We start from the raw sequence: 13,518 nt of genomic DNA, 5'->3' as shown, positions 1-13,518 counted from the left end.
GACCTCCAACTGCTGTTAAATGCAAGTAAAAAATAAATGCATGCTCTTCAACTTATTTCTGTCCGCACCCGCCCACCCGTCCAGCATCACTACTCTGGACGGTTCTGACTTAGAATATGTGGACAACTACAAATACCTAGGTGTCTGGTTAGACTGTAAACTCTCCTTCCAGACTCACATCAAACATCTCCAATCCAAAATTAAATCTGGAATTGGCTTCCTATTTCGCAACAAAGCCTCCTTCACTCATGCTGCTAAACATACCCTCGTAAAACTGACCATCTTACCGATCCTTGACTTCGGTGATGTCATTTACAAAATAGCCTCCAACACTGGCAGCTTCATTAAATAGTACCCGCAAAACACCAGTCTCAACATCAACAGTGAGGAGGCGACTCTGGGATGCTGGCTTTCTAGGCAGAGTTCCTCTGTCCAGTGTCTGTGTTCTTTTGCCCATCTAAATCTTTTCTCTTTATTAGTCAGTCTGAGACATGGCTTTTTCTTTGCAACTCTGCCTAGAAGGCCTGCATCCCGTAGTCGCCTCCTCACTGTTGATGTTTTGCAGGTACTACTTAATGACGCTGCCAGTTCAGGACATGAGGCATCTGTTTCTCAAACTAGACACTAATGTACTTGTCCTCTTGCTCAGTTGTGCACCGGGGCCTCCCACTCCTCTTTCTATTCTGGTTAGAGCTAGTAAGCGCTGTTTTGTGAAGGGAGTAGTACACAGCGTTGTACGAGATCTTCAGTTTCTTGGCAATTTCTCACATGGAATAGCCTTCATTTCTCAGAACAAGAATAGACTGATGAGTATCAGAAGAAAGTTATTTTGTTTCTGGCCATTTTGAGCTTGTAATCGAACCCACAAATGCTGATGCTCCAGACACTCAACTAGTCTAAAGAAGACCAGTTTTATTGCTTCTTTAAAAGCAGGACAACAGTTTTCAGCTATGCTAACGTAATTGCAAAAGGGTTTTCTAATGCTCAATTAGCCTTTTAAAATTATAAACTTGGATTAGCTAACACAACATGCCATTGGAACACCGGAGTGACGGTTGCTGATAATGGGCCTATGTAGATATTCCATAAAAAATCTGCCATTTCCAGCTACAATAGTAATTTACAACATTAACAATGTCTACACTCTATTTCTGATCAATTTTATGTTATTTTAATGGACAAAAAATGAGCTTTTGTTTCAAAAACAAGGACATTTCTAAGTGACCCCAAACTTTGAAACGGTAGTGTAGGTGTGCCAAGGTTGTAGCGTCATACCAAAGAAGACTCAAGGCTGTAAACACTGCCAAAGGAGCTTCAACAATGTACTGAGTAAAGGGTCTGAATATTTATGTAAATGTGATATTTCAGTTTATTTGTAATACATTTGTAAAAATGTCTAAAAACCTTCTTTTTATTTTTGTCACTATGGGTTATTGTGTTTCGATTGATTAGGAAGAGAAAAAAAGAGTCAATTTTTAGAATAACATAACAAAATGTGTAAAGTCAAGGGGTCTGAATACTTTCTGAATGCACTGTATGTCATGCATGTATTGATGTCATAGAGCAGCAGTCAATCAGTCATTCTGTATTGTGTTTATTTTAGTCTCGGTCTATGCAGTATTTATGTGGAACCCTCACTGGGTGAGACCATTATTCCATGAACCCCGAGGTCGTCTAGAGCCTCCATAACCCTGCCATCACCCCACTCACTGACCTTAACCCATGCAATCTGATTACTAGGGCAGGGACAATACCGGTATCTCAATATTTTTCCCATGGCAAAAATTAAAGTACGAAGCAAGTCTTTGGTCCTTTTTAAAAACCTGCTGTATGTTAAATAGTGTGCTATAGTTTGGAAAAGAAATACATGTGGCTCTGGATGACAACACAATAATGTTTGTTTCCAATATTAGGGCTGTTTTCCTAACGAAGTTAAGTCCGCTTCGTGTTTTGTTTCCTCGCGACGACACTAACGAGTATCGCGATACCGGTATAGTCCAGTCCTACTGATTACCCCCTGACCCAAGTGAACCAGTCTCCCAGTCAACTCAATTCAACATCTCCTACACACTGCATAATCCCTCCTGAACTTCAGCCGGATGTGGTGTTTGTGTGTGCATTCCTGTGTGTGTGTCTGTCAGATTAATTTATCCGGCTCAATTAAACCTGGGGACAGACAGACAGGGCAGGAGAGTGATACTGACACAACTGGAAGGGGTGGGGCTGGCATGGTAGGCTGTCTGTAGCGGTGGTGAAGACACTGCAGCCAAACAGTGTCATTCAGAAGCCCGCCCTGTACACAGGCCCTGCCTGGGAGCCATTTCCAGGAAGCATCGGGGGGCATCTACAACAAATCGGACTAGAACCATGTTACGTATCAGCTCCCTGTAGAATGAATAGTGTAAAGGTGAACCATGCATATGTATTGTAAAAGCAAAATGCATGTGTATGCAATACGTGTGTGTGTTAATTTGTCAGTGTGTGCTTATGCGTCCTTTGCGTGTGCTTGTGCATGTATGCACGTGTGCATGTATGCACGTGTGCGTGTGTTCGCACTGGGCTTGTGTTCGTGTGTGCGCACTTTGTGTTTCCGGCCACACGCGCTGTGTGTGTCTTTGCACGCTGTGTGTGTGTGTGTGTGTGTGTGTGTGTGTGCGTGCTGCCCTAGGCTTGGCTTCTGGGCTGTGTGTCTTTCCACTCCATGCAGCGTCTGTGTGGATTGAGGTCAGCGGGCTAAGCATCCCTCCACAGAGAGCTACCCACCAGGGGAAACAGTGTTAGCACGCTAAAGGCAGGTAACACCCCTGCTAGTACAACTTAACTCCCTCAGAGGGATATAGGATTTATGAAAGAAATAATACTAGAAATGGGAACTCACTATAGCTGCTACAAAGGAAACCCCTTTGACATCTAATAAAGCAGTCTTTTTCATGATTACTGTTTGTGACAACTCCTTTTCAGCCCTTCCTCAACTCTTCCTACAAGCGAACCACTTCTTTGGTATTGGAATTGGTATTTTGTTAGGATTCCCATTAGCTGTTACGAAAGCAGCAGCTGCTCTTCCTGGGGTCCAAAACGAACATGTCATAATAAAGAACATTAATAGACAGAACAGCTCAAGGACAGAACTACATACATTTAAAACGTCACACACAGCCGACATATCAGTACATATCTAGGTCAAATAGGTGAGGCATTGTGCCGTGAAGTGTTGCTTTATCTGTTTTTTTTAAACCAGATTTGCTGTTCACTTGAGCAATCTGAGATGGAAGGGAGTTCCATGCAATCATGGTTCTATATAATACTGTATGTTTTCTTGCATTTGTTCTGGATTTGGGGACTGTGAAAAGACCCTTAGTGGCATGTCTGGTGGGGTAAGTGTGTGTGTCACAGCAGTGTGTAGGTTGACTATGCAAACAATTAGGAATATTTAAAGTGTTTCTTATAAAAAATAAGTGTTGCAGTCAGTCTCTCCTCTACTTTTAGCCAAGAGATACTGGCATGCATACTATTGATATTAGTCGTCTAATTACAGTCAAGAACAAGATGTGCCGCTCTGTTCTGGGCAGCTGCAGTTTTTCTAGGTCATTCTTTGCAGCACCTGACCATATGACTGAGCAATAATGAAGATAAGATAACTAGAGCCGGCAGGGCTAGCTTTGTGGAGTGGGGTGTCCAAAAAAGCAGAGCATCGCTTTATCACTGACAGACCTCTCTGCATCTTTACAACCATTGAACCAAAATGTTTTGACCATGACAGCTTACAATCTAAGGTAAAACCAAGTAATTTAGTCTTGCTCAACAGCCCCGTTTTATTCTTTGTCAGATTCAGCTGAGGTCTAGAACTTAGGGAGTGATTTGTACCAAATAAAATGCTCTTAGTTTTAGAGATGTTCAGGAATAGTTTATTACAGGCCACCGATTCTAAAGCTGACTGCAACTCTTTGTTTAGGGTTGCAGTGATTGCGTATAGGGTTGAATCATCAGGATACATACAGTGCATTCGGGAAGGTATTCAGACCGCTTGACTTATTCCATATTTTGTTACTTTGCACCCTTATTCTAAAATGGATTCAATTGTTTTCCCCCTCTCCCATCAATCTAAACACAATACCCCATAATGACAAAGCAAAAACCGTTTTATAGACATTTCTGCAAAATGTATGTATAAATAAAGAAAAAAATGAAATATGACATTTACATAAGTATTCAGACCCTTTACTCAGTACTTTGTTGAAGCAGCCATTACAGCCTCAAGTCTTTTTGGGTATGACGCTACAAGATTGGCACACCTGTATTTTGGGAGTTTCTCACATTGTTCTCTGCAGATCCTCTCTAGCTCTGGCAGGTTGGATGCGTCGCTGCACAGCTATTTTCCGGTCTCCAGAGATGTTCGATCGGGTTTAAGTCCGGGCTCTGGCTAGGCCACTCAAGGACATTCAGAGACTTGTCCGGAAGCCACTCGTGCGTGGTCTTGGCTGTGTGCTTTGGGTTGTTGTCCTGTTGGATGGTGAACCTTCACCCCAGTCTGAGGTCCTGAGCGTACTGGAGCAGGTTTTCATCAAGGATCTCTCTGTACTCCATTCAGCTTTCCCTCGATCCTGACTAGTCTCCCAGTCCATGCCGCTGAAAAACATCCCCACAGCATGATGCTGCCACCCATGCTTCACCGTAGGGATGGTGCCAGGTTTCCTCCAGAAATGACCCTTGGCATTCAGGCTATAGAGTTCAATCTTGGTTTCATCAGACCAGAGAATCTTGTTTCTCATGGTCTGAGAATCCTTTAAGTGCCTTTTGGCAAACTCCAGGCGAGCTGTCATGTGCCTTTTACTGAGGAGTGGCTTTCGTCTGGCCACTCTCCATAAAGGCCTGATTGGTGGAGTGCTGCAGAGATGGTTGTCTTTCTGGAAGGTTCTCCAGTCTCCACAGAGGAACTCTGGAGCTCTGTCGGAGTGACCATCGGGTTCTTGGTCACCTCCCTGACCAAGGCCCTTCTCCCCCGATTGCTCAGTTGGGCCAGGCAGCCAGCTCTAGGAAGAGTCTTGGTCGTTCCAAACTTCTTCCATTTAAGAATGATGGAGGCCACTGTGTTCTTGGGGACCTTCAATGCTGCAGACATTTTCGGTACCCTTTCCCAGACCTGTGCTTCAACACAATCCTGTCTCGGAGCTCTACAGACAATTCCTTCGACCTCATGGCTTGGTTTTTTCGCTGACATGCACTGTCAACTGTGGGACCTTTTTATATAGACAGGTGTGTGCCTTTCCAAATTATGTCCAATCAATTGAATTTACCACAAGTGGACTCCTCAAGTTGTAGAAACATCTCAAGGTTGATGAATGGAAACAGGATGCATTTGAGCTAACTTTCGAGTCTCATAGCAAAGGGTCTGAATATTTATGTAAATAAGGTATTTTTTTATTTTGTTGCAGAAAAATTAAAACCTGTTTTCACTTTGTCATTATGGGGTAATGTGTGTAGATTGAGGGGAAACAAATATTTAATCAATTTTAGAATAAGGCTGTAACGTAACAAAATGTGGAAATAGTGAAGGGGTCTGAATACTTTCCAAAGGCACTGTATAGAGGAGGTTTGATTGCTGCTACTATGTCAAGTTAGGATTCTGTCATTAAGGGGAAAATTTATGCTGGGATCTAGAGCCATGTGCACTGATGGCTCTGTCTGTAGCCTCAGTTTCATTGGACAGGTGTGAAGAACTACACTGAACAAAAATATAAACGCAAGGTGTAAAGTGTTGGTGCCATGTTTCATGAGCTGAAATAAAGATCCCTGAAATGTCCCATATGCACAAAATGCTTATTTCTCTTAAATGTTGTGCACACATTTGTTTACATTCCTGTTAGTGAGTATTTCTCCTTTGCCAAGATAATCATCCACCTGGCAGGTGTTGCATATCAAGAATCTGATTAAACGGAATAATCATTACACAGGTGCAGCTTGTGCTGGGGACAATAAAAGGCCACTTTAAAATGTGCAGTTTTGTCACACAACACAATGCCACAGATGTCAAGTTTTGAGGGAGTGTGCAATTGGCATGCTGACTGCAGGAATGTCCACCAAAGCTGTTGCCAGAGAATGTAATGTTCAATTATGTACCATAAGCCACCTCCAACATAATTTTAGATAAACCGGCCTCACAACTGCAGACCACGGCGGCTTGTGGGCGAGTGGTTTGCTGATGTGACTTTGTGAACAGAGTGTCCCATTGTGACGGTGGGGTTACGGTATGAGCAGGCATAAGCTACGGCCAAACAAACACCATTGCATTTTATCGATGGCAATTTGAATGCACTGAGTTAGCGTGACGAGAACCTGAGGCCCATTTGTCGTGCCATTCATCCGCCACCATCACCTCAAGTTTCAGCATGATAATGCACAGCCCCATGTCGCAAAGATCTGTACACAATTCCTGGGATGCTCTGGATTGATGTGTTCGACAGCATGTTCCAGTCCCCGCAACTTCGCACAGCAGTTGAAGAGGAGTGGGACAACTTTCCACAGGCCACAATCAACAGCCTGATCAACTCTGTTACATGATGCAAATGGTGGCCACACCAGATACTGACTGGTTTTCTGATCAATGCCCCTACTTTTCTTTTAAAGTGTCTGTGACCAACAGATGCATATCTGTATTCCCAGTCATGTGAAATCCATAGATTAGGGCCTAATGAATTCATTTCAATTGACTGATTTCCTTATATGAACTGTAACTCAGTAAAATCTTTGAAATTGTTGTGTTTTATATTTTTGTTCATTATGTATTGATCTGATTGCTCAGTTAGATGCAGTTAAGTCGGAAGTTTACATACACCTTAGCCAAATACATTTAAAACTCAGTTTTTCACAATTCCTGACATTTAGCCTAGTAAAAAATTCCCTGTTTTAGGTCAGTTAGGATCACCACTTTATTTTAAGAATGTGAAACAGAATAATAGAGAATGATTGATTTATTTCAGCTTTTATTTCTTTCATTACATTCCCAGTGGGTCAGAAGTTTACATACTCAATTAGTATTTGGTAGCATTGCCTTTAAATTGTTTAACTTGCGTCAAATGTTTCAGGTAGGCTTCCACAAGTTTCCCACAATAAGTTGGGTGAATTTTGGCCCATTCCTCCTGACAGAGCTAGTGTAACTGAGTCAGGTTTGTAGGCCTCCTTGCTCGCACACACTTTTTCAGTTCTGCCCTCAAATATTCTATAGGATTGAGGTCAGGGCTTTGTGATACCTTGACTTTGTTGTCCTTAAGCCATTTTGCCACAACTTTGGACGTATGCTTGGGGTCATTGTACATTGGCGGTTTTGGAGCAGTGGCTTCTTACTTGCTGAGCGGCCTTTCAAGTTATGTCAATATAGGACTCGTTTTACTGTGGATATAGATACTTTTGTACCGTTTCCTCCAGCATCTTCACAAGGTCCTTTGCTGTGGTTCTGGGATTGATTTGCACTTTTCGCACCAAGGAATGTTAATCTCTAGGAGACGGAACGTGTCTCCTTCCTGAGCGGTATGACGGCTGTGTGGTCCCATGGTGTTTATACTTGCGTACTATTGTTTGTACAGATGAACGTGGTACCTTCAGGCATTTGGAAATTGCTCCCAAGGATGAACCAGACTTGTGGAGGGCTACAATTTTTTTCTGAGGTCTTGGCTGATTTCTTTTGATTTACCCATGATGTCAAGCAAAGTGGCACTTAGTTTGAAGGTAGGCCTTGAAATACATCAACAGGTACACCTCCAATTGACTCAAATGATGTCAATTAGCCTATCAGAAGGTTCTAAGCCATGACATCATTTTCTGGACTTTAAAGGCACAGTCAACTTAGTGCATGTAAACTTCTGACCCACTGGAATTATGATACAGTGAATTATAAGTGAAATAATCTGTCTAAACAATTGTTGGAAAAATGACTTGTGTCATGCACAAAGTAGATGTCCTAATTGACTTGCCAAAACTATAGTTTGTTGACAAGAAATGTGTGGAGTGGTTGAAAAACGAGTTTTAATGACTCGAAGTATGTAAACTTCCGACATCAACTGTATAACCTGTTTTACCTGTCTCTAGCTATAGATAAAGAAGGTATTCTACAGCTACGCTTGCATTGCCTGTAGTGTGTACACACTCTTGTCTGTAGATCATGGGGGTAATGTACAGCAGGGCTCTAATCTGATAGTTCAATCTTCCCTCTCTTCCTTCCCCCTCCCTCTATCTCTCTCTCTCTCCCCACCTTAACTCCCTCTCTCACTTTCTCTCCTCCCTCTCTCTCTGTGTAGATAATGAAGGAGGTGTGTCGGGCTCTGGGGAACGCAGCAGCTGATGACAGTAAGCTGTTGCTGCTCAGTGCTGTGGGGAGTATCTTCTGTAGTGGCCTGGACCCATCCTACCTGATAGGACGCCTCTCCACAGACCGAAGGAAAGAGAGCAGCCGCATTGCTGACGCTGTACGGTAAGAGAGGAACATAAGCTATAGCCACACACACACACACACACACACACACACACACACACACACACACGTGTAAGACACGGTTGCAATTATCCACCTAAAGAAGGCTACAGCAGGAACAGAGCACACATACACATGCACACACCTACACACTTACCAAGACATCTCTTACCGTTAGAGTGCATTGACTTGACGTCTTACCAAGGTAAATTATCGTAGCGCACTGGAAGATAATTTTGCTTATTTTAACCTAAAAAAGGCTTGATACAAGTGGGTAATATAAATGATCTTATTTAAAGATATTTGATCTTAATTTGTCTTGGTAAGACATCTCATTATCTTAGTGCCCTGGCAAATAATTTTTCATACTTTAATCCAGCCATTTCGAGAAAATGCATTTTTTCCCCATTTAGGTTCGTTCAAACATGTCAAACGTTGTATAACATAAATCTTCAGGGCGTTTTTCAACAAGAGAGCCAATAAGATTCGAGGGGGACGATTGCATTGTGTTACAAAACGTTTCGAAAGGGGAGGGTAACCAGGGGCGCCGGCGTCATAATGGTGATGGCCCTCTCCGTGTGACCACGTTCCACAGCGTCTCATTCATTCAATTTTAACATTAGAAGGGTCAAACCAATTTGTGAAGACTGGGGACATCTAGTGGAAGCAATAGGAAGTGCTCAATGAACCATAGCTCACGGTGTGATTAATAGGCAACGTGATGAAGTTGAGTTCGCAATTCAGAATTCCACTTACTGTTTCCATCTGTCTCGGGGTTTTGACTGCCATATGAGTTCTGTTATACTCACAGACACCATTCAAACAGTTTTAGAAACTTTAGGGTGTTTTCTATCCACAAGTATTAATTATATGCATATCCTTGCTTCTGAGTTTGAGTAGGAGGCCGTTTAAAATGGGCACAAATTTTTTTCAAAAATCGCTTCAGCGCCCCCTATCCTAGGGGAACGCCAAGAGGTTAAACTCCACACTCCACCAATCTGGATGTCCTAGCCGTTTCTGAATCCTGGCTTAGGAAGACCACCAAAAACCTTGACATTTCCATTCCTAACTATAACATTTTCCGACAAGATAGAACTGCCAAAGGGGGCGGTGTTGCAATCTACTGCAAAGAACCTGCAGAGTTCTGTCTTACTATCCAGGTCTGTACCCAAACAATTCGAGCTCCTACTTCTAAAAATAAACCTTTCCAGAAACAAGTCTCTCACCGTTGCCGCTTGCTATAGACCACCCTCCGCCCCCAGCTGTACCCTCAACACCACATGTGATTTGATTGCCCCCCATCTATCTTCTGAGCTCGTGCTGCTAGGTGACCTAAATTGGGACATGCTTAACACCCCGGCCATCCTACAATCTAAGCTTGATGCCCTCAACCTCACACAACTTATCAATGAACCTACCAGATATAACCCCAATCCATAAATACGGGCACCCTCATAGATATCATTCTAACTAACTCGCCCTCCAAATACACCTCTGCTGTTTTCAACCAAGATCTCAGCGATCACTGCCTCATTGCCTGCATCCGTAATGGGTCTGCGATCAAACGACCACCCCTCATCACTGTCAAACGCTCCCTAAAACACTTCTGCGAGCAGGCTTTTCTAATCGACCTGGCCGGGGTATCCTGGAATGACATTGACCTCATCCCGACAGTAGAGGATGCCTGGTTGTTCTTTAAAAATGCCTTCCTCACCATCTTAAATAAGCATGCCCCATTCAAAAAATGTAGAACCAGGAATAGATATAGCCCTTGGTTCACTCCAGACCTGTCTGCCCTTGACCAGCACAAAAACATCCTGTGGCGTTCTGCATTCACATCGAATAGCCCCCTTGATATGCAACTTTTCAGGGAAGTTAGGAACCAATAAACACAGGCAGTCAGGAAAGCTAAGGCTAGCTTTTTTAAACAGAAATTTGCATCCTGCAGTACAAATTCAAAAAGGTTCTGGGACACTGTAAAGTCCATGGAGAATAAGAGCACCTCCTCCCAGCTACCCACTGCTCTGAGGCTAGGAAACACTGTTACAACCGATAACTCCACTATAATTGAGAATTTCAATGAGCATTTCTCTACGGCTGGCCATGCTATCCACCTGGCTACCCCTACCCTGGTCAACTGCCCTGCACCCTCCACAGCAACCCGCCCAAGCCCCCACCATTTCTCCTTCACCCATATCCAGATAGCTGATGTTCTGAAAGAGCTGCAAAATCTGGACCCCTACAAATCAGCCGGGCTAAACAATCTGGACCCTCTCTTTCCAAAATTATCTGCCGAAATTGTTGCAACCCCTATTACTAGCCTGTTCAACCTCTCTTTCGTATTGTCTGAGATTCCCAAAGATTGGAAAGCTGCTGCGGTCATCCCCCTCTTCAAAGGGGGTGACACTCTAGACCCAAACTGCTACAGACCTATATCTATCCTACCCTGCATCTCTAAGGTCTTCGAAAGCCAAGTTAACAAACAGATTACCAACCATTTTGAATCACACCGTACCTTCTCCGCTATGCAATGTGGTTTCAGAGCCGGTCATGGGTGCACCTCAGCCACGCTCAAGGTCCTTAACGATATCATAACCGCCATCGATAAGAGACATTACTGTGCAGCTGTATTCATCGACCTGGCCAAGGCTTTCGACTCTGTCAATCACCACGTTCTTATTGGCAGACTCAACAGCCTTGGTTTCTCAAATGATTGCCTCGCCTGGTTCACCAACTACTTCTCTGAGAGTTCAGTGTGTCAAATCGGAGGGCCTGTTGTCCGGACCTCTGGCAGTCTCTATGGTGGTGCCACAGGGTTCAATTCTTGGGCCGACTCTCTTCTCTGTATACATCAATGATGTCGCTCTTGCTGCTGGTGATTCTCTGATCCACCTCTACGCAGACGACACTATTCTGTATACTTCTGGCCCTTCTTTGGACACTGTGTTAACTAACCTCCAGACGAGCTTCAATGCCATACAACTTTCCTTCCGTGGCCTCCAACTGCTCTTAAACGCAAATAAAACTAAATGCATGCTATTCAACCGATCATTGCCCGCACCTGCCCGCCCATCCAGCATCACTACTCTGGACGGCTCTGACTTAGAATACGTGGATAACTACAAATACCTGGGTGTCTGGCTAGACTGTAAACTCTCCTTCCAGACTCATATTAAGCATCTCCAATCCAAAATTAAATCTAGAATCAGCTTCCTATTTCGCAACAAAGCATCCTTCACTCATGCTGCCAAACATACCCTTGTAAAACTGACCATCCTACCGATCCTCGACTTTGGCGATGTCATCTATAAAATAGCCTCCAACACTCTACTCAACAAACTGGATGCAGTCTATCACAGTGCCATCCGTTTTGTCACCAAAGCACCATACACTACCCACCACTGCGACCTATATGCTCTCATTGGCTGGCCCTCACTTCATACTCGTTGCCAAACCCACTCGCTACAGGTTATCTACAAGTCTCTGCTAGGTAAAGCCCCGCCTTATCTCAGCTCGCTGGTCACTATAGCAGCACCCACTCCAGCAGGTATATCTCACTGGTCACCCCCAAAGCCAATTCCTCCTTTGGTCGCCTTTCCTTCCAGTTCTCTGCTGCCAATGACTGGAATGAACTGCAAAAATCTCTGAAGCTGGAGATTCCCATCTCCCTCACTAGCTTTAAGCACCAGCTGTCAGAGCAGCTCACAGATCACTGCACCTGTACATAGCCCATCTGTATACAGCCCATTTATCTACCTCATCCCCATCCTGTATTTATTTATTCTGTCGTTTTGCACCCCAGTATCTCTACTTGCACACATCTTTTGCACATCTACCATTCCAGTGTGTAATTACTTTGCCACCATGGCCTATTTATTGCCTCAATTCCCTTATTTTACCTAATTTGCACTCACTGTATATAGACTTCTTGTTTTCTTTTTTTTTCTGTATTATTGACTGTATGTTTTGTTCATTCCATGTGTAACTCTGTGTTGTATGTGTCTAACTGCTATGCTTTATCTTGGCCAGGTCGCAGTTGCAAATGAGAACTTGTTCTCAACTAGCCTACCTTGTTAAATATAGGTGAAAAAAACTACGTCTGTTTGCCCTGATTCGCCTAAAGCAGGATAAGCACGAATAAGCACAAAGACAGTCATATTGTACTGTATAGTTTATAATCACTGTTTTGTGTCTCCTCTCCCAGGGACTTTGTGCTAGCGTTTATCCACTTTAAGAAGCCCATCGTGGTGGCCATCAACGGGCCTGCCCTGGGCCTGGGGGCCGCTATCCTGCCTCTATGTGACGTGGTGTGGGCCAGCGAGCGGGCCTGGTTCCAAACGCCCTGTGCCGCCCTCCGCCTTACCCCCTCCGGCTGCTCCTCCTACACCTTCCCCCAGATCCTGGGAGTGGCTCTGGTGAGTCTGGTTGCCTGGTCCCCTGTGCAGATTTTTGTTCAAGCCCTGCAGTAAAACACAATTCAACTAATTATTCAAAGTTTTACATCTACATTACCTTGTTATACATTTTTTAAATGTACAACATCTCCCTGTCCCCGCCTCTCACCCTGACAGACCAATGAGATGCTGTTCTGCGGGAGGAAGCTCACTGCGCAGGAAGCCTGCAGCCGGGGCCTGGTGTCCCAGGTCTTCTGGCCAACCACGTTCAACCAGGAAGTGATGCTGCGTGTGAAGGAGATGTCCACCTGCAGTGCTATGGTAGGCTTTTCTGACAGAGATGGTCATGTAGAGCTGAAATGCTATATCCCAGGCCTTGCGCTAGGAGCCTGCCAGGAGCATTGGTCAATAAATTGAATATAACTTAGATAATATTATCTATCTATCTAACCACAAACAGAAACCACAAATAAGTGAAAAGTTAAATGTGTGTGTGTGTGTGTGTGTGTGTGTGTGTGTGTGTGTGTGTGTGTGTGTGTGTGTGTGTGTGTGTGTGTGTGTGTGTGTGTGTGTGTGTGTGTGTGTGTGCATGGGTTCTGTAACTAATACAGTACAATGCTGCCAGATCAAGGGTGTACAAATGAAGGGCCTCGATCTATA

At 43.9% G+C, this 13,518-nt stretch overlaps 1 protein-coding gene across 1 annotated transcript in view; it reads left to right on the top strand.

The window, feature by feature from the left end:
• LOC106587457 (chromodomain Y like 2) overlaps positions 1–13,518 on the top strand; it is a 35,551-nt gene that overhangs the window by 18,616 nt on the left and 3,417 nt on the right. Inside the window, exons 4-6 of the mRNA XM_014175860.2 lie at positions 8,292–8,464; positions 12,669–12,879; positions 13,036–13,179. Of these exons, the coding sequence (XP_014031335.1) occupies positions 8,292–8,464; positions 12,669–12,879; positions 13,036–13,179 (528 nt within the window). The remainder of the gene's footprint in view (positions 1–8,291; positions 8,465–12,668; positions 12,880–13,035; positions 13,180–13,518) is intronic.

This window comes from Salmo salar, chromosome ssa26 (genome assembly GCF_905237065.1).
Source record: "Salmo salar chromosome ssa26, Ssal_v3.1, whole genome shotgun sequence".
NCBI classification, from domain to species: domain Eukaryota; kingdom Metazoa; phylum Chordata; class Actinopteri; order Salmoniformes; family Salmonidae; genus Salmo; species Salmo salar.
The sequence above is the reverse complement of the archived record's forward strand: the minus strand, read 5'-3'. Positions and strand labels throughout refer to the sequence as shown.